General features: G+C 40.8%; 1 protein-coding gene across 15 annotated transcripts in view; it reads right to left on the bottom strand.

Annotated features, from left to right (window-relative positions):
• The window catches only part of ARHGAP12 (Rho GTPase activating protein 12), a 118154-nt gene that overhangs the window by 78379 nt on the left and 17870 nt on the right, over positions 1–21905 (bottom strand). For 14 of the 15 annotated variants that reach the window (XM_059892723.1, XM_025000780.2, XM_059892727.1 and 11 more), the window contains 1 exon segment: positions 19467–20230. In XM_059892723.1, the coding sequence (XP_059748706.1) occupies positions 19467–20147 (681 nt within the window). In that variant the 5' untranslated portion in view covers positions 20148–20230. 15 annotated transcript variants of the gene reach the window in all.

Raw genomic sequence — 21905 nt, 5'->3', positions numbered from 1 at the left:
AAAAGAAAAAAATTACTGCTTAATTTGATGTGTCCAAACTTCTCTGAACTACAGGGAAGACACTGCAGATTCTGTTTTCAATATTCTGCCTTGTTATGGTCTCAGAAAAATACTTATCTAGAAAACATAGCCTTACATCACTTAATAGAAAATAATCAAATGTAGACATATACATGTAAGTATCTACATCAAATTACCTCAGTATTTAAGTTCCACCTTTAATATTTTGATCAGATAATTGTATTTCTATGATTTGTATTCATTCATTCACTTGCTAAATAAATTTTATATCTTGCATAATAAAACTAGGCTTTTGATATTTTTCTATTTTTTAATTAAAAAGTCAAAAATATATAGTTCTATCTAGTACTAGGAGTACACCTAAGAAAGGACTTACATAGTTTGTGGACCAGCCAGTACTCTAAGAACTTATATAAATTCAACTAATCTTCATAAAAACCCCGTGACAGAGGTATTATGGTAAGTCCCATTTTACAGAGGGGGAAATACTTCCAGAAAAATTCAAGTACTTGTCCAGGTTTAGACAACCAAAATGTGATCAACCTGAACACTGAGCGCAGGCAACCTGGCTCTTTGCCTGTCTTATCCTATACTGCCTCTCTCCTTCATTAATGGGTAAAAATTTTATTAAAGTTATAAATATAATAATGAATTTTCAGAAAAGGTTAACAGTTACAAGCTATAAAAAACTTGTGTACTGCAAGCACACAAAAACTAGCCTTTGGAAGTATATTACAGGCTAAAATTGGAAAAACAAGAATAAGACTTTGGCCCGTGAATAAGATCTCTGTTTGACAACACACATGTTAATTATGAAACAGAATTGAGAAGTCATAGTTTTTCATGTCTTTTGATTTAACTAGTCTTTCAGACTCTCCTCCATTGACTTAGTGTTAGTCGCTCAGTCGTGTCTGACTCTGCCACTCTATGGACTGTAGCCTGCCAGGCTCCTCTGTCCATGGAGTTCTCCAGGCAAGAACAATGGGGTGGGTAGCCATTCCCGTCTCCAGGGGATCTTCGCTACCCAGGGATCCAACCCAGGTCTCCTGCACTGCAGGCAGATTCTTTACCATCTGAGCCACCAGGGAATGAATGTCTTTTGATTTAACTGGTCTTTCATGCTCTCCTTCACTTGCTTATTCATTCAAGAAATGTTCAATACATCCTGACTGACAGGACAGAAAGGAGTTCCTGTCCTTGAGAAAAAAAATAAAATAAAAATGTGCCTAAGACAATTACATTACCGTCACAGGAATAGATGTCCTGGGCCCACAGATACATGTAAGAGGCCCAATACAGTATACAAAATACACAAAGCACATTCAAAGAGATTCTAAACCAATGTGCCAACCATGTGTTTTTTAAAAAAACAGGCATGCCTCCTTAGAAGTTAGAAAATCCTTTTTGAAGATTATCAAATAGAAATCCAGAGTTTTGAACTGTCTTTCTCAATAAAATTTTCCTTTCGCAATAACAACAACAAAAATACACAGACATGAATATTTACTAAGGATATACTCTGTCTGAGGCACTTGACTTACTCATCTCATTACTGTTCTCAGCACCCAGGAGTTTCATAATTGCTCCTCATGAGGAAGTTGCTGAACTACGATTTAAAACTAGGTCTGTTTGATTTCAAAGTCCAGGCTATTACTCACTACCTATACTGTCCCAACCAATTTCTTAGAGCTGTGCTTAATGAACACTTTTGTTACTACAGTGTAAAATATTTTGAAATTTAATAACGGGCACATTCTCTCTCCCTAAAGTTACAAACAGAAAAACACTAAGAAATATTAAGTGCTAAGTTATTTCACTTTAATTTCATTTTGCCTATCTTTTAGTAAAATATTTGAGAATACTGTTTTATACTTTTTGTAAATCATAACCTAACACAGTAAAGATTGAGAGCAGGAGGAAAGGGGACGATACAGGATGAGATGGTTGGATGGCATCACCGACTCAATGGGCATGAGTTCGGTAGGCTCCGGGAGTTGGTGATGGACAGGGAGGCCTGGCGGCTGCAGTTCATGGAATCACAAAGAGTCAGACATGACTGAGCGACTGAACTGAACTGAACACAGCAAAAGTAATCAATAAATATTTTAACTAATTAAATACTGTGTTTCCTCTCTGTGAGCATGGCAGCCAATCAACTTAGTTCAGATTTACTACCTCCCACTCGTTCTCAGAAGCATCAATATATTCTCACTTATACGCGTCAGGACAAATGTGTCATCATGGGTGCTGCACCATAACACTATGAAAAATCCAACTTCCAAATGTTGGTAAGTTTTGTGATGCAACATAAAAGCAGGATAATTAACAGTCCGAAAGTATGTTCCACTAGGAAAGATTACATAATTCAACACCTGAGCATTTACAAATATGGGGCACTAGATAGTTTTAAGCAAAAAAAGAATTCTCAAGATTCATTTTCAAGGTTCTTCAGTATTTTGAAGCAACAACAACAAAAAAATCACAATCACTTGGAAACTATAAAATAACTGCCAAGACACACCTACCCATTTCTTTCAAATACGAGCTTCACGGGCTTCCCTGGCTGGGTGGTGAAGAATTCACCTGCCAATGTAGGAAACGTAGGTTTGATCCCTAATCTGGGAAGATTCCCACATGCCTCGAAGCAACTAGGCCCGTGCACCACAACTATTAAGCCTGTGCTCTAGAGCCTGGGGGCCACGACACTGAAGCCCGCCTGCCTGGAGCCCATGCTCTGCAGCAAGAGAAGTCACTGCAATGAGAAATCCACACACTGCAACTAGAAAGTCGCCCCTGCTCACCACAACTTGAGGAAAGCCCACACAGCAATGAAGACCCACTCAAGTTGTGGTCAAAAATAAATAAGTTTTATATAAAAAAATGAGCTTCACATACTCTTCTGTCTACAGTGCTACACACCTGTCTGCTCTCCCAAGCCAGGGATGGGACAGCCTCACACTCAACTAGTTGCTCAAAGAGACAGGGAGGCCGAGCATCCTCCTCTCAGGACCTTCTGCTAGATGATGCACTTGGGTCCTTGAGATTCTAACTAACACGACTGTGGTCTTTATCTGTGGAAAAGTTAGTAGACAGGAAGATAAATAAGGTCAGACATACACTGTGGGCTCTCATTAAGAGGCCAAAAAGTAAAATTCAAAAGGTAGAGTCATCAAAATAAGTCCACATCTGTAGGATTTTAAGTGAATATCAGAATAGTGAACACAGAAATAAACAGATCACAGAATAGGAGAAACAAGTTTTTTGGTTTAGATGAATTTTTTTTAATCAGACATATAGAAAAGTAAACATTTACATTTAAAAAAAATTATAGTAATCAGAGCCTATCTAATCAAAACTGTTAACTGGAATTTTTCAACATTTCCACTTTAGCAGAATTAAGACAAATGACACATGATAGTATGATTATTTTTTTCTTCAAAAGTAACACTGCATATGTCCTGGAGACACTACAAACTAATAAATATACTGCTATAAAGGCAACGAATCGTAATGATGATGATGCCTACAAAAGTCTGATTCTTTAAAGAAAGCCCTGGTAATCTTTCAATGCTTTTACTTCTGTTGGAGAGTGAGCTGAAATATGCTAAAATATGAGCTCCTTAAAAGCAGAAGCCAGACTAGACGTGGCATCTATTCCAGCATGTAGAAAGCCTTTAATCGGTGATGAATCAAACATGGATGCTGGCTATTCAATTAGGCAAAAATTTCTGTTCCCCAGAAAAACTGATTGAGGTTTCAGTGCATTGAGAAATACGTATTTATTTACTCCCTAAGACTCACGTTAATTATCTCCTCATCCAAACTTGCTTCAAATGTTAGTTCAACAAGCTAAACAGATAAAAGAAGAGCAATGTTGAGTTCATCTTATAGGAAAGTCCGGGAAAACAGTCCCGCCACTGAGGCAGGCATCCCCGCTCAACATACCAAGCCTAACTGACACACAGGCAGACTCATCCTCCCACTGTCCGTTTGGCAACCTTTCCAGTTTCTAACTTCAGCACACACAGAAAAAAACTTTCCACAGTCTGACTACGGGAAATCATCCCTTCCTCTTTTCCATCTGTATAGAGACACAAGTCTTTCACTTCTTCTCACTTCATTTTTGCATACTAAAGGTTTTCCAATCTTGAAACTGAGAATTTTCATACTGTGCCCTCCTTGGGGAGACGGGACTTTCTTTATGTACACTGTAAGTAATATTTTATGTAAGTATAAACCATTTCTAAGGCAAGAAAATTTTCAACATTTTAATATTACTATAGTTCATAATCAGAGAAGGCAATGGCACACGACTCCAATACTCAATACTCCATATACATTTACAACAAAAAGTTAAATTTAATTCTATGTATGATTAAAAGATCACTGACTATCTGGCTTACCAAACTTACTGATAACAGATTTTAATTCATCTGTCTGAGATACAGTTTAGCCAACATGTCTCTAGCCTAATTGTTAAACATTTTACAAAAAAAATCTTATCATCAAGCCCTGAACCACTAACATATACCCTGAACCGTACATAAAGGCATTTGATTCTAAGGAGAAGAATCCTACAAGGCCTCCCTCAAATACTGCTTTCTGAGCTACGTGCACACCCTTTCACCAAAATAGCATTCTCAAAAACAGTTTTGGTCTGAGAGCCCCTTTACACTCTTAAAAATTACCTGGGATACAGAAGAGCTTTTGCTCACGGAGATTATATCTACTGATGTATAGTATTTTAAGTTAAAACTAAAAGGAAATTTTTAAATTGTTAAATTTATTTCAAAATAATAAACCTGTCACATGCTAGTATGAATATGTATTTAGAAAAATAATGATGGTCTCCCAAAAAATGTTAGTGAGGGAAACAGCACCATTTTACATTTACAAATCTCTTCATTATCTGGATTCTCAAAAGTGCTTCCACATTAAATCTTTGCAATGTGTTGCTCCAGCTGAAGTACATAAACAAAAAATGGTCTTATGCAGATAATAAAAGGAGAAATATTTTAATAGGCTTTTCAGGTAATTGTGGACATTCTTTGACATTCCTCCAAAACTCAATGAGTAGTATTTTCTTAAAGGTTCATTGAAATGTGGAATCTACAATCACATCAATTTGGACTTCTCTGGTGGTCCAATGGTCAAGAATACACTCGCCAAATGCCAGGAACATGAGTTTGATCCCTGGTCCAGGAAAAGCCAATATGCCACAGAGCAACTAAGCCTGAACACACAACTACTGAAGCCCACGTCTGTGCTCCTCAACAAGAGACATCACCACAATGAGAAGTTCGATACTACGAACAAGAGAGTAGCCCCAACTTGCCACAACTAGAGAATGCCCGTGCAGCAGTGAAGACCCAGCACAGCCAAAAAAAGACATTTAAAAAAATTTTTTAATAACTAAATAAAATCACACCAATTAACTATTAGTACTTTGTCAAATTAAAATCCACTGGTCTACCTTGTCCTTGAAAGATTCCTGTATCCATCATGCATTGATCACTTGAAAATTTTTAATCTACTGAGTTAGGCTTATCTTATTTTCCAAATGTTGAAACATTTCATTACATGATATCAAAAACAAAAACCGAACACAAAATCCTTAACATCATCACTTTCATCAGGAAAGTCTTAAAACTGAAAAACTATAAGTTCGTGGTAGCAGATGCAAGTTTTCAAGATTCTAATTTTCACTTGAAATCTTGATTTTTATCATTTGCAACACAAATCTTTTTTTTTCCCTAAGAGACAGCCTTATTTTGTTCATTTTTGAGAGAGAATGTCTAACAAACGCCTGCTGTGAAGAAGCAGTTTGTCCGCCATTCTTTCAAATACAATTGGTGTTCCATGAAAAAACTGGTTAGACTCACACAGCTCAATCAAAGTCAGGATTTTGATATAATTATTTTAAAGTATTTTAAGGGTATAAATACTCCCGTGACTTCATAAACTGAAAATATGCAATTGTTTCTTCAATGTAAAAAGAGAGCTGTGAAGCAAGCACACATGTAACCATCTATTCCAGCACATGACACAGCAAAGATGCCCAACTAACAATGACTGGGTTCCTTCCACCATTCTCTTTCACTATAATATTAATATCCATGAACTCCCTCTAGCTCTTTATTTTTCTACTTCTCTTTTAAGGCCAACCTGTCACTTACCTACCTTCAACCACTTTTAAGTTACTGAATTCCACTCTATGAGACAGAAAAACAGATAGTATTCAACCACAGGTTATGAAAAGAGGGCTTTAGAAATTAAGCATCTCATAGACACAAATTTCTCTGGTTTAGAAGTCTAGTCCTTTCCCTCTTTGTGTACCTAGTTACATTCATGATTTCCCAGAAATCTGAGCTCGAGTGTTGTTATAATATGCTTCAAAATAATTGTTGTGATAAAATTGTTTGAGGAGTCATTCTGAGTTTACACCATCTGTCTGGCATTTACTGAAGCAATTGCTAAAGATATTCTATGCATACAGATGAGATTTTTCTCAACAAAAAAGCAAAAATGTTTCCACATCTGTTGTTTTTGTTGCTATGTCACCTAGATTAACAAATTCTTTCCGAGAAAGAAAACAGGGTGAAAACATAGAACATTTTTAATATACACATTTTTTTAATGGCTATTAAAATTATATCAACTTTTCAACCATCTTTTTCTACTGCTTCGCTACTATCATACTAAAATTATGTCTGTGTATGTATACATACATATATCTAAAGAGACAGAGAAATTTCTAAAATCTCAAGTCAACTGATACTGTGATTTTAATCTTTAAACAATGTCTAAGACTTTTTAAAATCATAGGTTGGAAAATTCATGCATTAAAGACTATCAGAATCAGTCTACAGATGTGAAGAAATTTATATCCAATCGATCTTACACAGTATCCAGGAATTCTAAAACATAAAGAATGCAATCATTCCACATTCCAAAAGATAGATATATTCCAATGTACAGCAAATAATTGTACCATATGAACATTTATTGCTTCTGACTACCGAGTAAGCCTCCAGGACCTAGGCACCAGCCCCATCCTTTCTTCGATTATCTGCTCTCCACCAAATGATGAGATTCTGATGGAAATGCCAATTACACCACCTGCACACCTCACACCTTCTTTGTGAAGGGGCTGATGTAGAAGAGTGCTCAACCCACCTACCAGCGCAATTGATCCGTAGATGAGTCCAAGACAATTAAGCTAAGGGGGGACGTCCCTGCAAAGGGTTTCACACGTGAACTTCAGGCCTTTGTTCTGGATCTGACTGCGATGATAAATGCCTGGAGCAGTCCATGGCTGTAACCTGTGTATTAGAGCTCTCCACAAAAAGAGATACAAGATGTAAGATGGATGGATGGATGGATGGATGGATGGATGGAGGTAGGTAGGCAGACACAGAGATTTACTTTCAGGAACTGGCTCATGAAATTGTGAAGGTTCGGCCAGTCCAAAACCTGCAAGGCAGGCCGGGAGACCAAGGCAAGAACAGCAGTTGAGCTCAAAGGTAGTCTGCTGGTAGAATTCCTTCTTACCAAGGGGAGGTTCTGTTCTCTGTGCTATTAAAACCTTCAACTGACTGGAGGGGGCCCACCCACAAAATGGAGGACAATCCGCTTTACTCAGAGTCTCCCAATTTACATGTTAATCTCATCCCAAAAGATACCTTCACAGAAATATCCATTTGGTCAAATAATGTTTGACCAAATATCTCGGCACCATGGTCTAACCAAACTGACACAAAATTTAACCATCACAAGTTCATCTATTATCAATTATAGATATATCACATTAAGCATTTTAAGTTGCTCCCCCCACCTTTTTTGGGGGGAAGGGCTGCATGGCACAGTTTGACGGTCTTAGTTTCCAGACCAGGGATTGAGCCCATCCCCTCAGGAATGAAAGCAAGGAGTCTTAACCACTGGATCACCAGGGAATTCCCCTAAGTTGCTATTAAAAAAAAAAATCAGTATTGCCCTGGGACTTTCCTGGCAGTCCAGTGGTTAAGACTCTGCGCTTCCACTGCAGCAGGCATGGGTTGGATTTCTGGTCAGGGAATTAAGATCTCACATGCCACGCAGCATGGCCAAAACATTTTTAAATTTCTTTTAATTAAAAAAAAAACCTCAATATTGCCTTCACCACACAGATTACTGACTGTCTTATATCTTGTCAGAAATTTGCTGGCAGAAATAGGCAGGATACAATCTTTGGCTTTAAGGACGACAATCTGAAGGGTAGGACATGTACACAGGGAATATCACGTTGCTCGTCCTGTGCCAGACTAGAATCAGCCTGGTAACGGCGTCGTGGCCAGCTCTTCCCCTGGCCTTCACAGCACTTGGTGACTGAGCTGGCACAGAATGGGCATGAAGTAGGAAGACCCAAGACTGAACCTCAGAAGAGGATGTGGTCACCTGCTATTGTCTGCTTGCCCAGCACTCTCCCTTATTCTGGGAACAGCATGTCTGCCACTTCTTTAGGGGAAGTGCTTTTCCTCAGGTTTCATCTATGCAGTTTGGGTAGGGTCCAACCATGCCCAGGTCATAAGCATAAGAATATCGCAAGCCAAGTCAATTCCTTCTCCAAGATTTTCTGAACTAGAATTACGGGAGGAAAAACAGATGCTCTGATAGAAAAACTAAGAATGTGACCCCAGTGCCCAGCAGCAACTTGTCTACAGCCATGGGGAAGACGTCTGTTTGGAAGAATGACGGCATCGTGGAGAGAGAATCAGAGATGAGAGAGAAAAAGGATAAAAGGAATCCTGATAGGCCTTCCCTGACACAGGTTCGATCCCTAGTCCAGGCAGACCCCACGTGACATGGAGCGACTAAGCCCATGCGCCAAAACTGAGTCCGTGCGCCTAGAGTCCATGCTCCGCAACGAGAAGCCACCACAATGAGAAGCCCATGCACAGCAATGAAGACCCCTACTCACCACAATTAGAGAAAGCCTGTACATAGTGACAAAGACCCAGCACAGCCAAAAATATTTTAAAAAAAGCAATCCTCACAGTGAAAAGGCCCCAGTTCCAATCACCCTTAACACCTACATACGTAAATCCATCCTGCAATTTGGTTATGTGAGTCAATAAATTCACTTTTGCTTAAACAGGACACAGCTGGGTTTCTACCCTTAAGCTCTGACTAAAAGACAAGAATTAAAGCAGAAAAAAGGTAAAATGCATCTAGGAATCATGAGGCAGAAGGACAGGTAAAGGTTAGAAGAAAGGTAAAGAAGAGACCAGGGAAGCCTGGCGTGCTGCAGTCCATGGGGCTGCAAAGAGTTGGACACGACCGAGAGACTGAACTCAACTGAACCGAAAGAAGAGACCGACTTGTCTTAGAAAAGGAAAAGGTAAAAAAAAAAAGGTCAGGAAAGACGTGAAAAGGAGGAGAATGTAAGAAGTTCTATGTGGACTCTAAGCTCAGGGGCATGCATGAATATACATACAGGTGTTTTATTGGAAAGATGGCCTATGGTTTTCACTAGATGCTCAAAAAGGGCGCAACCAAACAAGAGAAAGGGGCCTGGTAAGCAGATCAATGCTAAATTAAGAGGCTCTGTTCCAGAAGGAAGCTAATGACAGATAATAAAGCATTTACTTTCTAATACCAGCAGTTTCTGAGTGAAGACCCCCAACAGTTAGAAGCAGGTGCTCTTCTCCTGGAGAAGAGAAGGCATGCCAAGGAGAATAAGAGCAGTCATCCTAAGAGATCTCAATTAATTTTGCCTTCAGGTTTGACCCATCTGTAATTTCAAACAGATCTAGTTTCTCTCCCAAATTTCCACATAATTAGACATTCATGCCTAAACTTCCTTAAAGAAGATTCATCAATTTTCACTCCATAATTCCTTTGTCCAAAATCTTCACTTTAATAATCTGGGTTTCTGGATACCATGAAATTAGAGCAAAATTTGGTGTAAATGTGTGTGCATTTCTTGAGAAAGGAGTTCACTTTCCATCAAATTCTAATAAGACTCCTGGGACTGTATGAACGTGTATGTAGTCAAACACATAAAACCAAACAAAAAAACTTTTATTCTTTCCTGTTTTGATTTAGTAGAAAAGTTTGACAGATGATGATCCCAGAGAGCAGAAACAGAAGATGGTGTTTCCCAAACACTACTCAGAGAAGGAGAATATAAAGAAAACAAAGCCAAAAGGATGCTGCAGCTGAAAAACCTCACAATTTTGCCTAAGCGTGGCTCTCTTTATTTACAGTTGTGATCAGGTTGATTACAGAGGAAAAAGTCAAAATAACAATACCACCCAAAAAAACACTGCTGATCCTGTCACTCTCAGGAATGTCACTAATTAAAATATTACTGCACTATGATTCCATTTTAATACCAACAACTCTCCATTGTGTGGAGGTGGTGATCATTTTTGCAGATTATTAGAATCCTTTTCCTTTACTTCTTACCACCCATTAGTACTTTATATGCTCAAAGCAAGGGACAGTCAAAGAAATGGAGTGAAACTGAAATGTCAATCAAACCACATTACTACTTGCCACGATAGGTTAACAGGATAAGAAAATTACTGAGGGGACTTTCCTGGTGGTCCAGTGGTTAAGAATCCACCTGCCAATGCAGGGGACAAGCCCTGGTCTGGGAAGATCCCACATGCCATGGACCGACTGAACCCACGCGCCTCAACTCCTGAGTCTAAACCAGAGCCTGCGAGCTGCAGCTGCTGAAGCCCAATTCTCAGCTCCATTTTCAGAGATCAGAAGACTGAGTTCAGAACCTGCCCGTGGACATACAACTACACAGCAGCAGGTTTCAAATCTCGAAAGCCACACCTATTCTAAGTTCACTGCCCTAAATTTTAAAACTAAAATAAACAATACCCAAAACAAGAGAGGCGGGAGGACTTTCCTAGCAAACCAGTAGTTGGGACTCCAAGTTTCCAATGCAGGGGGCATGGGTTCAGTCCCTGGTCAGGGAACTAAGAGCCCACTTGCCCTCAAGTGCAATCAAGAAAATATTTTAAAATAATAACAACAACAGTACTCAAGAGACAATTCCAACTGCTTTCTAAGTAAGACACTGGACTTCATTCACACTTGACCAAAGACAATTATGATGTAAATACTGAAGATTAGGTTTTCAGACAAATTCACCAAAACATAGTCAAGCCATTATCTAGCAGAAGTCATCAGCCCCCAAATCTCCTAAAATTTCTAATTTCCGAACTGCTGTAAAGCAATAAATTAAACAGGAAGTTTGTGGTGAGTCTGAGCAGGTGACAAAGCAGCATTTCAGCAAATTTTAAGACAGCTAAGTCCTGGTTCCAGCAGCATGGCAGGGGAAGGACTTAACAGAAAGATCTACCAATGGCAAACGAGGATTTGGATGAAAGGGGACATTATTAGCTGGCGCTATACAAAGCTAATTTATATCTGTTTTTAGATTCAGCACCATCTTTGTGGAAACAGATTTAGGAAAATCTCTAACAAACACTGAAACCTTTTATACCTAATCCTGAATCAACCAAAAAATCCAATTAGCCTGAAAAATTACATCTCTCAGCATTCTTCTTTGTTTAATAAATACTGTTTGTATAATAGGTATCTTTTAAATACTCCCTAGAGTGCAACTGCACACACAGTGTGACTCTTACTTGGTAAATACACAGCTGTGCATACGCATGTATAATTAAAGTCTTGTATTTTTTAATACAATAAACATCTATATAAATAGTCCACATAATTTGGGAATGAAGACTAAAAGGAAATACTTAAATATTTTTGAATTAAAAACAAAGCTTAAATCTATAAAAATTAGAGGGGTGATTTTATGAGCCCAGTACACAATGATAACATCTTGAAATGTTGATGAACAGCTCCATATATAAAATTTTCCAGATTAATTTAATATTAGACTTCAAAGGGCAGAAATACATTGAGTTGGCACTGTCAAAGAAGAAATTCTTTCTATAAATATATCTGCCAACATAAGAAGCTATTATAAACATAATTTAAACATTATTAGATTTACAGTCATCATAAATATTCATATTGTATTTTTAAAATAACATGATTCTAAGCTTGACAGCATTCTGGCCTTCTTCCTAAAGTCATCGTTCTCCCTCTGGCATCCCGTTAGCCTCACAGATGAAAGTCTGCCATCTCGACTCTCCAGCTTTAGACCTCATTTTCGAACTACAGGGAATCAGGAAACTTGACACTCAAGGCTGGTAAGACACATATTAAAGGAATATTAATGAGATCATGAGAGAAAAATAGGACATCAGGAGCAAAGTGCACTCTTTTTAAGCTGTTCGAAGGCTTGGAGCACTGAACTAACACTGATTTTTCAGTTTCATCCTCAGATCAACCGTTAGTATAAACTCTGAAATGACCTAAAAACTTGTTGCTCTGGGGACCTTCCTGGCAGTCCAGTGGTTAGGTCTCTGCATTTCCACTGCAGGGGGCACGGCTTCCATCCCTAGCTGGGGAACTAAGATCTCACATGCCACACGGCACGACAAAAAAAAAATGTTGTTCTGATGAAGACACTGCATATGATATGTCTATTTTAATGGGGGGTGGGGCAGGGAGGTGAATTGAATTTTATGATTTTCTTTGACTCAAATTTTGGAATATCTATATTGCATCACAGCTTTTTGCCTCTAACTTCATCTCTCTAATAACATTCTTCATAAACCCTATGCTGTGTCACAGGTCACACAGCACTTTTGGATGACTTTTAAACAGAAAATGACTTCAAACAGAAACATGCATCTTTGATGGGATATTAATCCAAGTCTCCCCTTCCATGTATCTATAGCTAAACACTGATCCTCATTATATCCGGCACATCTACTACACGTCATTGCCGTTGTTTAGTCACTAAGTTGTGTCCAAATCTTTTGTAGCCCACCAGGCTCCTCTGTCCATAGGATTTCCCAGGCATCCATACTGTCCATAGTATTCTTATACTAGAGTGGGCTGCCATTTCCCTCTTCAGGGTACCGGGTACTATCCTAGGCACCGGAAATACAGAAATGAACAAGACACAGTAGGGAGCTTGGCCTTGGAGACTCCTATAGACTGACTCATGAGAAGAAAGAAAACAAGCAGAAGTGTGATGAGTACACCAAAGCAAAAGGACAGGGCACAGCAGAAGCTCATGACGAGAGACCCTCCCCTGCCACTGCTGAGCGGCAGAGAGGCCACCCTCTAACCAAGACTGTTAGGTGGTCAAGATACGGAACACTTAAAACACTTTAAAACTACCATTAAAAACTTTCCAATCACTTCCAGTTCTGGGGGAAAGAAAGGTACTTTATCCTATCCCTCACTTAGGTATAAATAAAAACATAAAACAAACAGAAGACGACTCAAAGGCAGAGAGAAGATAAACCTCCTATGACCTCAGGACCCAAGGAACCACAGGCTGATGAGCTCCCTGAGCTTACTTGTGGCTTCATCCATCCAAGTTTGAAGAGGGAAGTCAGCAAATCCAGAAACACCAACAGGCACTGACCAAAAGAGCCCCAACAAATCCCTGCTGCAGATGGAGCAAGAGATCCAGGAAAGGGGAAGACCAGCAAGACTGAAAGCTTTGGATATTAACACTCTAGTCCGGCCAAATGCCACAGAACAAACCAACGATTCCACCCACAGACCACCAGTGGTGACAAACACCCCAAAGCCCCACCAAGGTGGCGTCAGAGAAGGCAGGGGAAGGAACCAGGGCGACCACTGCCGGATGGTCACAGACGTCCCCTCACCACCACCGCACCACACACACACGCCCAACAGAGGAGGCTGAGTGAGGAATCAGAGCTTCCGCCAGTGCCGAGCAGCAAGGAGCCCTTCCTGAGCAGGAGATCAGTGGGGCCATGTGGGGCAAGCAATGAGGCATTTCAGCACCCCCAGCCAGAAAAGGCAACACAGAGATTTACTGGGGAACCAGACACTAATGAGGAACTCTCACTAATGAGAAGGCCCAAAACATGTGGACTTAAAGAAGTTCAAGCCTCTGATACCCACATCAAACATTAAAAACAGTCCAATTTCTAGCCGGGCTTCCCAGGTGGCTCAGTGTTAAAGAAGAATCTGCCTCCCAATGTAGGAGATACGGGTTCCATCCTTGAGTTGGGAAGGCCCCCTGGAGAAGGAAATGGCAACCCACTCCAGTATTCTTGCCTGGAGAAATCCCATGAGCAGAGGAGCCTGGCGGGCTACAGCCCATAGAATCTCAAGAGTCGAACACAACTTAGCAACTCAACAACAACAACAATTTTTAGCCAGGTTAACCTAACACTGGAGAAGGCAATGGCAAGCCACTCCAGTACTCTTGCCTGGAAAATCCCATGGACGGAGGAGCCTGGTAGGCTGCAGTCCATGGGGTCACGAAGAGTCGGACACGACTAAGCGACTTCACTTTCACTTTTCACTTTCCTGCATTGGAGAAGGAAATGGCAACCCACTCCAGTGTTCTTGCCTGGAGAATCCCAGGGATGGGGGAGCCTGGTGGGCTCCTGTCTATGGGGTCATACAGAGTGGAACACGAATGAAGCAACTTAGCAGCAGCAGCAGCAGCAACCTAACACTGCACAATAGAGGCCCAACAACACACAGGCGGCTCTCAGGAAAAACTCCAAGCACAGCCAAGGCACTGAGAACGCCAGCCACACTACAGCGCCAAACTCAGGCACGGCGCAGATGCTGGGGTTGTCAGACAGGCAATTCAAAATAACTGCTTTTAATATCTTAAGGGCTGTGAAAGAAAAAGTAGACAAAATACTACAAGAAATGAGTAATTCAAGCAGAGGAATGGAAAATCTCAGACAGAATAAAAAAGAAATGCTACAAACTAAAGCGCTGTAACAGACAAAATGGCTGTGAAGTGATGATCAGTAGACTGGACATGGATGGGAAAAGAATCAGTGAGCGTGAAGATACGTCAATAGAAATTTCCCAAACTGAAAACACGATAAGTACCAAAGTGAAAGTGAGAGTGTCAGTTGCTCAGTCATGTCCCACACAAATATCAAAATACCAAAAAACACACACAAAGCCACACCATCACAATAAAAAAAAAAAAGCAAAACCATGAAGAAACACTGAATGAAAAGGATCTACTGATGGCAAATAAGCACATGAAAGAGGTTCAATGATAGGGAAATGCAAATTAAAACCACAACCTACTACTACATACCTATCAGAATGGCCAAAGTGACACAGGGGCTTCCTGGGTGGACCAGTGGTTAAGGATCCACCTTCCAATTCAGGGGTTACAGGTTTGGTCCCTGATGGGGCAACTAAGCCCACCCACAATGAGAGAGAAGTCCATGTGCCACAACAAAAACCCAGTGGAGACAAAAAAAGAGAAAAAACAAGTGACAACACCAACTGCTGCTGAGCACGCAGAGAACCTGGATCATAAGCACCGCTATTAATGGTATAAACGTTAAGATGTATGGCCACTCTGGAAAATAGTTTGGCAGTTTCTTGAAAAATCAAACATGCACACAGCAATTATACTCATGGGCATTTACGGCAGAGAAATAAAAAGGTAAATTCACAGAAAAATCTGTGCAGGAATGTTTACATGTAGCAGCTTTGTTGGCAATAGCCAGGTGAAGCACAGTACATCCATACCACGGAATACTAGTCATCAACAAAAAGAACACTGATACAGCAACAACCTGCACCAATCTCTCAAGAATTATGCTGAATCAAAGTCAACCCCAAAGGGTTAAACAGGCTTTAAGTCCATTTATATACTACTCCTGAAATGACCGTATTATAAAAATGAAGAACAGATTAGTGGCCACTAGGGGTTAAGTAGCTTTGGGGGTGGGGGGGTAGCGGGTGTGGTGATAAGGGGTCCTCTTGTTGATGGAAATGGTCAGCATCTGACTGTACCAACGTCGACACTTCAACTGTGGTGTTATCCAAGATGTCACCACTGCAGGTACAGAGGGCACAGGCGAGCCCTCCAAATGACTTCCTACAATTGCTTAAGAAGCTACAATCTTCTCAGAATGCAAAGTTTAATTAAAGGAGACTGATCAATGGTAGTATGTCAGAAAAACGGAAATCTCCTAGCAGAAAAATGGAGGGTAGGGGTGTGGCTGCTGACTGAGAGGGGGCTCACGGCTGTGCAGAAGCACAAAGCCATCAAGATTAGTACAATGCACACAATGGATTACGTGATATGCCTCAATGAAAAATTACTTTACACTGCCTTTTGATTATTCATATTGTTCACTGTAATCATGGTATTGATTACATATAAAAATATCCTAATTGTCTGTAAATTGGTCAACAATGAGACCATGGGTAGCTTTCAGCAGAAGCTGTTTACATGGGGTGCTGAAGCCATACGAGAACAGATTACGGAAGGAGCAGGAAATGAGCAGATGCAGAGAAGTAAACACGCGCAACTCTTCCCAGAAGCTGCCAGTAAAGAGGGGAAGGTGATGCTCAGAGGGGAAGGTACTACTAAAAAGCTTTATTAAAACAGAAAAAAATGAGCAAATTTACATACTGAAGGGACAAACTTGGTAAATAATGACTTTAAAGCCACATGAGCACACCCCTACACAATGTTTGATAAGAGGTTTCTGAAAAAGAAGGAACAAATATGAAGAGGCCACTCTCTGACAGGAGAGGCCACGCCTGCACAGCCTGCACCGGGAGAGATGACTGTGGACAGACGCACTCGTAGGTTTCATGCTGCCAATACAGTGACAGCAACGACAACAACAGGGCGGACAGCTCTGTGGTACTGCGTGCACACTGGGACAGCCGGCCCCAGCGTCCAGCATCTGACCCTCACACCCTGCGGGGTCTCCTCCACAGAGAACAGGGTGTGTGGTCAGATGTGACAGCGTGCAACTTCCAACTTCAGACCATAAGAAGACAACGCACCTCCTTCTGAGGGAAAAGCTAGATGCAATATCCAAGTATCTGCAGAGAGGCCCAACCAGCCCCACGTGAGTGACCATCCTAGAGGCAGCTGCCCCTGCCTGGCCAAGCCTTCATGAGACAGCAACTTCATGAGAGACCCTACGCCTTTAAAACCGCCAAATACGCTGCTTCTAAATGACTGACCCACAGAAACTGTGAGAGAATAAATGTTTACTGTTTTAAGCCAGGAGATCTGAGAGTAAGTTACCAAGCAGCAGTAGAGACCTACCTACTTACTTACAGGCCAGGCACAGTTCTAAGCATGTGAGGTACAAAGTAACTCACCTGTGATCCCCACATCAAGAGGAGCAAACAGATACACAGAAGTTAAGCACTTTGCCCCAATCATCACTCAGCTGGTAAGAGATATGCAGAGTGAAGTAAGCCAGAAAGAAAAACACCAATACAGTATACTAACGCATATACATGGAATTTAGAAAGATGGTAACGATAACCCTGTATGCAAGACAGCAAAAGAGACACAGATGTGTAGAACAGTCTTATAGACTATAGACTCTATGGGAGAGGGCGGGGGTGGGATGATTTGGGAGAATAGCATTGAAACATGTATAATATCATATGTGAAATAAATCGCCAGTCCAGGTTCGATGCATGATATAGGATGCTCGGGGCTGGTGCACTGGGATGACCCAGAGGGATGGGATGGGGAAGGAGATGGGACGGGGGTTCAGGATGGGGAACACGTGTACACCCATGGCGGATTCATGCTGATGTATGGCAAAACCAATACAATATTGTAAAGTTTTTAAAAAAAAAGAGAGAGAGAGAGAGATGGATCCAGATTCAAATCTAAAGTCAGTTCAATTAACTGCTGGGCACGCATTCCCAAACAGAAGCAGTTCCCATTCCAAGGCTTACATTTCTGCTGTGATATAGGAGGAAAGACTCTCTGGTAAGAGAACAGGGAAAAGCAGGTGAATCAGAGAACTGAATAAAATGGAAAAGATTTGAAACAACTGCCATGAAGAGTTAGGACAGGGTCTGGCTAGAGAAATCTAACAGGATTTCCAAACAGTCCATGAGAGATCAGGAGGCATGACCTACACAGTGAATTTAAGATGAGCACAATGAAAAGAACAGAGGGCTTCTAGTGTGCCCACACACAAAGCGTAAGTTCAAGTGTGAAACAGTGGTGATGGCCAGATGGAGAAGATAACACATGCCTTTCCCAAGTGCAACTGGTACAATAAGGAGTCATGTACAGAAAAGTTCCAGAACACGCTGTATATTCTACATCAAAGTATCACAAAAGGACTGAAGAAAAGACTAAGGCGAATGATGATAAGCTGGCAGCACTCTTCATGCAACTGCCTTGGCCTCAAGCATCACAAGATTTTCTAGAGAACCTTCCCTTTTTCCTATCTCCATTCAAAACGTCATGAGAAAAATTAAAGCCTATAAAAGAAAAAGAACATACTAGTTTCATTACAATCAGACCACACTGCAGAGCAGCCTCACAATTACTCACTGACTTAATTTGATGAGATCTTACAACAGAGCTTTAGGCCCAAAACTTATCAAATTCACTTAATATTAAACTTTTCTAAATACATTCAGGTTTCAATTTCATGCATGCTTTTAAAATTACTTCACTTTACTTGACAAACTGGCACAAACTAATTTCAAACAACACACAAGAGGGCGGGGCACGGGGGGGAATCAAACCATAGATACAAAATTTTTTCCAAGACACTTAAGACACAAAAGTGCTTGAACAGATAAAAGTGTGTAAGCTCGCTCTCTCTCTCTATATGTATATATATTTTTGTATTTTTAAAATATTCCAAATTAATAAACAAGTTTCAAACAACAAGAGTTAGTATTCCTATGACATTTTCCCTTACTTTCATTATTACTTGAAGACTTAGTAAAAACCAGTCAGAGTAAGTGCAGTCAGAAAACAAAAATTTTCTAGTAAAAGAAAAGTGTCCAAACTTGGGGCAGTTCTAGTCCTACAGAGGAACAGGAATACTTAGGGAAACCTTAAAGTGAACCTCCATCAGCCAAAAAGTTATTTCACATGTTCTCTCTCTCTCTCTCTGGATAAACCTACGTACTCTGAAAATAAAGTAAAATTTAAAAATAAAGTAAAAAAAAATACTTTGAAATAAAAAAAAATAAAGTACTCTGAAAATAAAGTTTAAAAAAAAAGCCTATGTACTCTGAACATAAAGCAAAACAATTCTTAAGTCTTACAAAGATTTTAATTAAAATAACACCTATAATAAAGAATTTGTAAAAAACAAGGTCGCACTGTATAGCACTGGGAGCTATATTCAATATCCTGTAGTAAACAAAATGGAAAAAATATGAAAAAAAATATATATGTATACATGAATTACTCGGCTGTACAGCAGAAATTAACACCACCATACTTTGATAAAGTAAATTTGTAAAGATAATAACACCTATAATCAAATGGTTCTGCAGGTGGCACAAGTGTTCCATCACCACCCGTCAGTCGGTCTTACCCTTATCTGCTCAGTGGAGCTGCTGCTCAGCTCATCGCCAGACTCCGAATCCTGCTGGATCCGTTCTGAGCCTTCTCCCACTGAATCACAAGACTGTTCCTGGGGGAAGCCAGGTTTCTCTACCTCCAAGAACTCCGGACCGGGAAAGTGACCAAATAAGCGTGTCCTATTCTGGCCAGGAACTTTGGGAGAATGTGAGTCACTGTTGAGTTTTCCATTATTGTGGGTCAGGTCCAGGCTGAGGTTGATGGTCTGACCTGGAATGTAAGTGGGCCCAAAATTCTGATTGGCATCACGAACAAGACCTGTTCCTTGAACAGAAGACGAGGATGTCTTCCCAAAGCTTGACAGCTCGGGCAACCTGTTCACATTCTCCGAAGACCTCTGGAGGTGGAGACTCTGCGCCGTCTTCACAGAGTGGTTCGGCAGCCCCGCGGCCGGCTTCACCGGCGGCATCAGGGCTCGGCGGCCCACCTCTTTCACGTACTGGGCCGGCACGTAGAACGCTTTGGAACTCTCGTCTGGCTTGACCTGCCACCAGTCGTCATTGGTCTTCTTCACCAGGAGGTACCGCTCCCCTTGCTTTATCACAATCTTCCTGTCCTTCGCTTCGTACTCGTAATCATACTCCACCTCGATGTACACTGGCCCTGGAAGAGCCTTCCCGCCTCTGTCAGCCATCTTCACTCAGCAATATTCACCTCTCAGAAAGGACGCTTGGCCACATTGTGGCTTTGTGGATCACTGCAGCTGTTTTTATTTAACTGGGGAAGAGAATACAGAAAAAAGTTAACCTGGTCTGGATTTTTAATATTCATTCACAAGCATCACATGATAAAGAACAATACCTTCAAATCTCAAATCTAGAAACTAAACCTGTGCCTAATACTGTATTTACCACCCTGAAGTAAAAATGCTCTCATTCTAAAGGAAATCTACATATTTCAATCATTTATGACCAAAGCCAAACCAATGACTGAAATGGCAAATACGCTAACCAGTCAGACATACGACTATCAAAAATAAGAGGTGAGAGGAACTCTCCTTCTCTTCCTGACTGCTCACACCTCCTTCTCTCTCTCAGAAAGGCTCACTAACAATGATACATGTTAGGCACTGACCAAGGGCCAGGCATTAAGCCAGGTTCACTGTGTGTCTCACCTAAAACCCTCTTTGAAGCTGAAGCTACAATTTCAATGATCCTCAATGCCATTCAATGAATTCTCGAAAATTCTCTATTTTCTAAAATGATCAAGGGTATGACTGAGCTTTTAAAAAAAAAGTGATCCAAATATGTAAGTTTAATTTCCTAGTACTAATGGGAAAAAAACACCAGTTATTTTTAGGCAAAATACACAGAGAAAATAAACTGCTAATTTACTTTTGTTTCCTCTTACAACCCCCCTAGGAGGACCACAATCCTCATTAAGCTGAATTCCACAAACTCCAACAAATATCCAATCTTTTTAGTTGTAAATGTCAAAAATAAATTATATACACACCACTCAAAATCTACTAGAAACAGACCTAACCTGGCTTAAGAAATCTAGGATTCACTTTTATTTCTATACCAATTTCAAATATTTTAGTACCTTGTAAAACACAGCATTTAGGCTTCAAAATGATCACAGGAGCTCGATTTTGCTCAATTCAAGTCAGGCCCCAACCACTGTGGGATGAAGGCGGTTTCCCAAGAAGTTACGTCTAAGTCCTAACACAGGACCTGTGAATGTGACTATACTTGGACATAGGGTCTTGGCAGATACAGTCAATCTCAGATGAGTTGTGCTGATTAGGGTGGGCCCAAAATCCAATGGGCTTCCCCAGTTGCTCAGATGGTAAAGCGATTGCCTGCAACGCAGGAGACCCGGGTTCAATCCCTGGGTTGGGAAGATCCCCTGGAGAAAGAAATGGCAACCCGCTCCAGTACTATTGCCTGGAAAATTCCATGGACGGAGGACCCTGGTAGGCTATGGTCCATGGGGTCACAAAGAGTTGCACACAACTGAGTGACTTCACTTTCTCTATTTTTTCTAAAATCCAATGTGTTTCTAAGGAGGGAAGAGGGGAGATAAGGAGAGGAGACACACAAAGGAAGATGACCACGTGTAGATAGAGGCAGAACTTGGGGATGAAGCAGCTACAAGTTAAGGAACACCAAGGACTGCCAGCAGGCGCCAGAGGCTGGTACAGGCGAGGAAGCATTCTCCCTGGAGTACTTAGTCCTCCGGCTCCAAAACAAGTAGACACATTTCCGTTTTTTTTGGTGGTGTTTTTGACCGCGCCACACAGCATGCAGGATCTCAGTTCCTCGACCAGGGATTGAACCCACACACCCTGCAGTGGGAGCACAGAGCCCTCACCACTGGACCCCTAGGAAATGACCCAAGTTTCTGTAGTTTAAGTCCACAGTTTGCAGCACTTTGTTTGATACAGCAG

The sequence above is a fragment of the Bos taurus genome, chromosome 13, assembly GCF_002263795.3.
Source record: "Bos taurus isolate L1 Dominette 01449 registration number 42190680 breed Hereford chromosome 13, ARS-UCD2.0, whole genome shotgun sequence".
In the NCBI taxonomy this organism is placed as follows: Eukaryota; Metazoa; Chordata; class Mammalia; order Artiodactyla; family Bovidae; genus Bos; species Bos taurus.
This window is presented reverse-complemented; position numbering and strand designations above follow the sequence as displayed.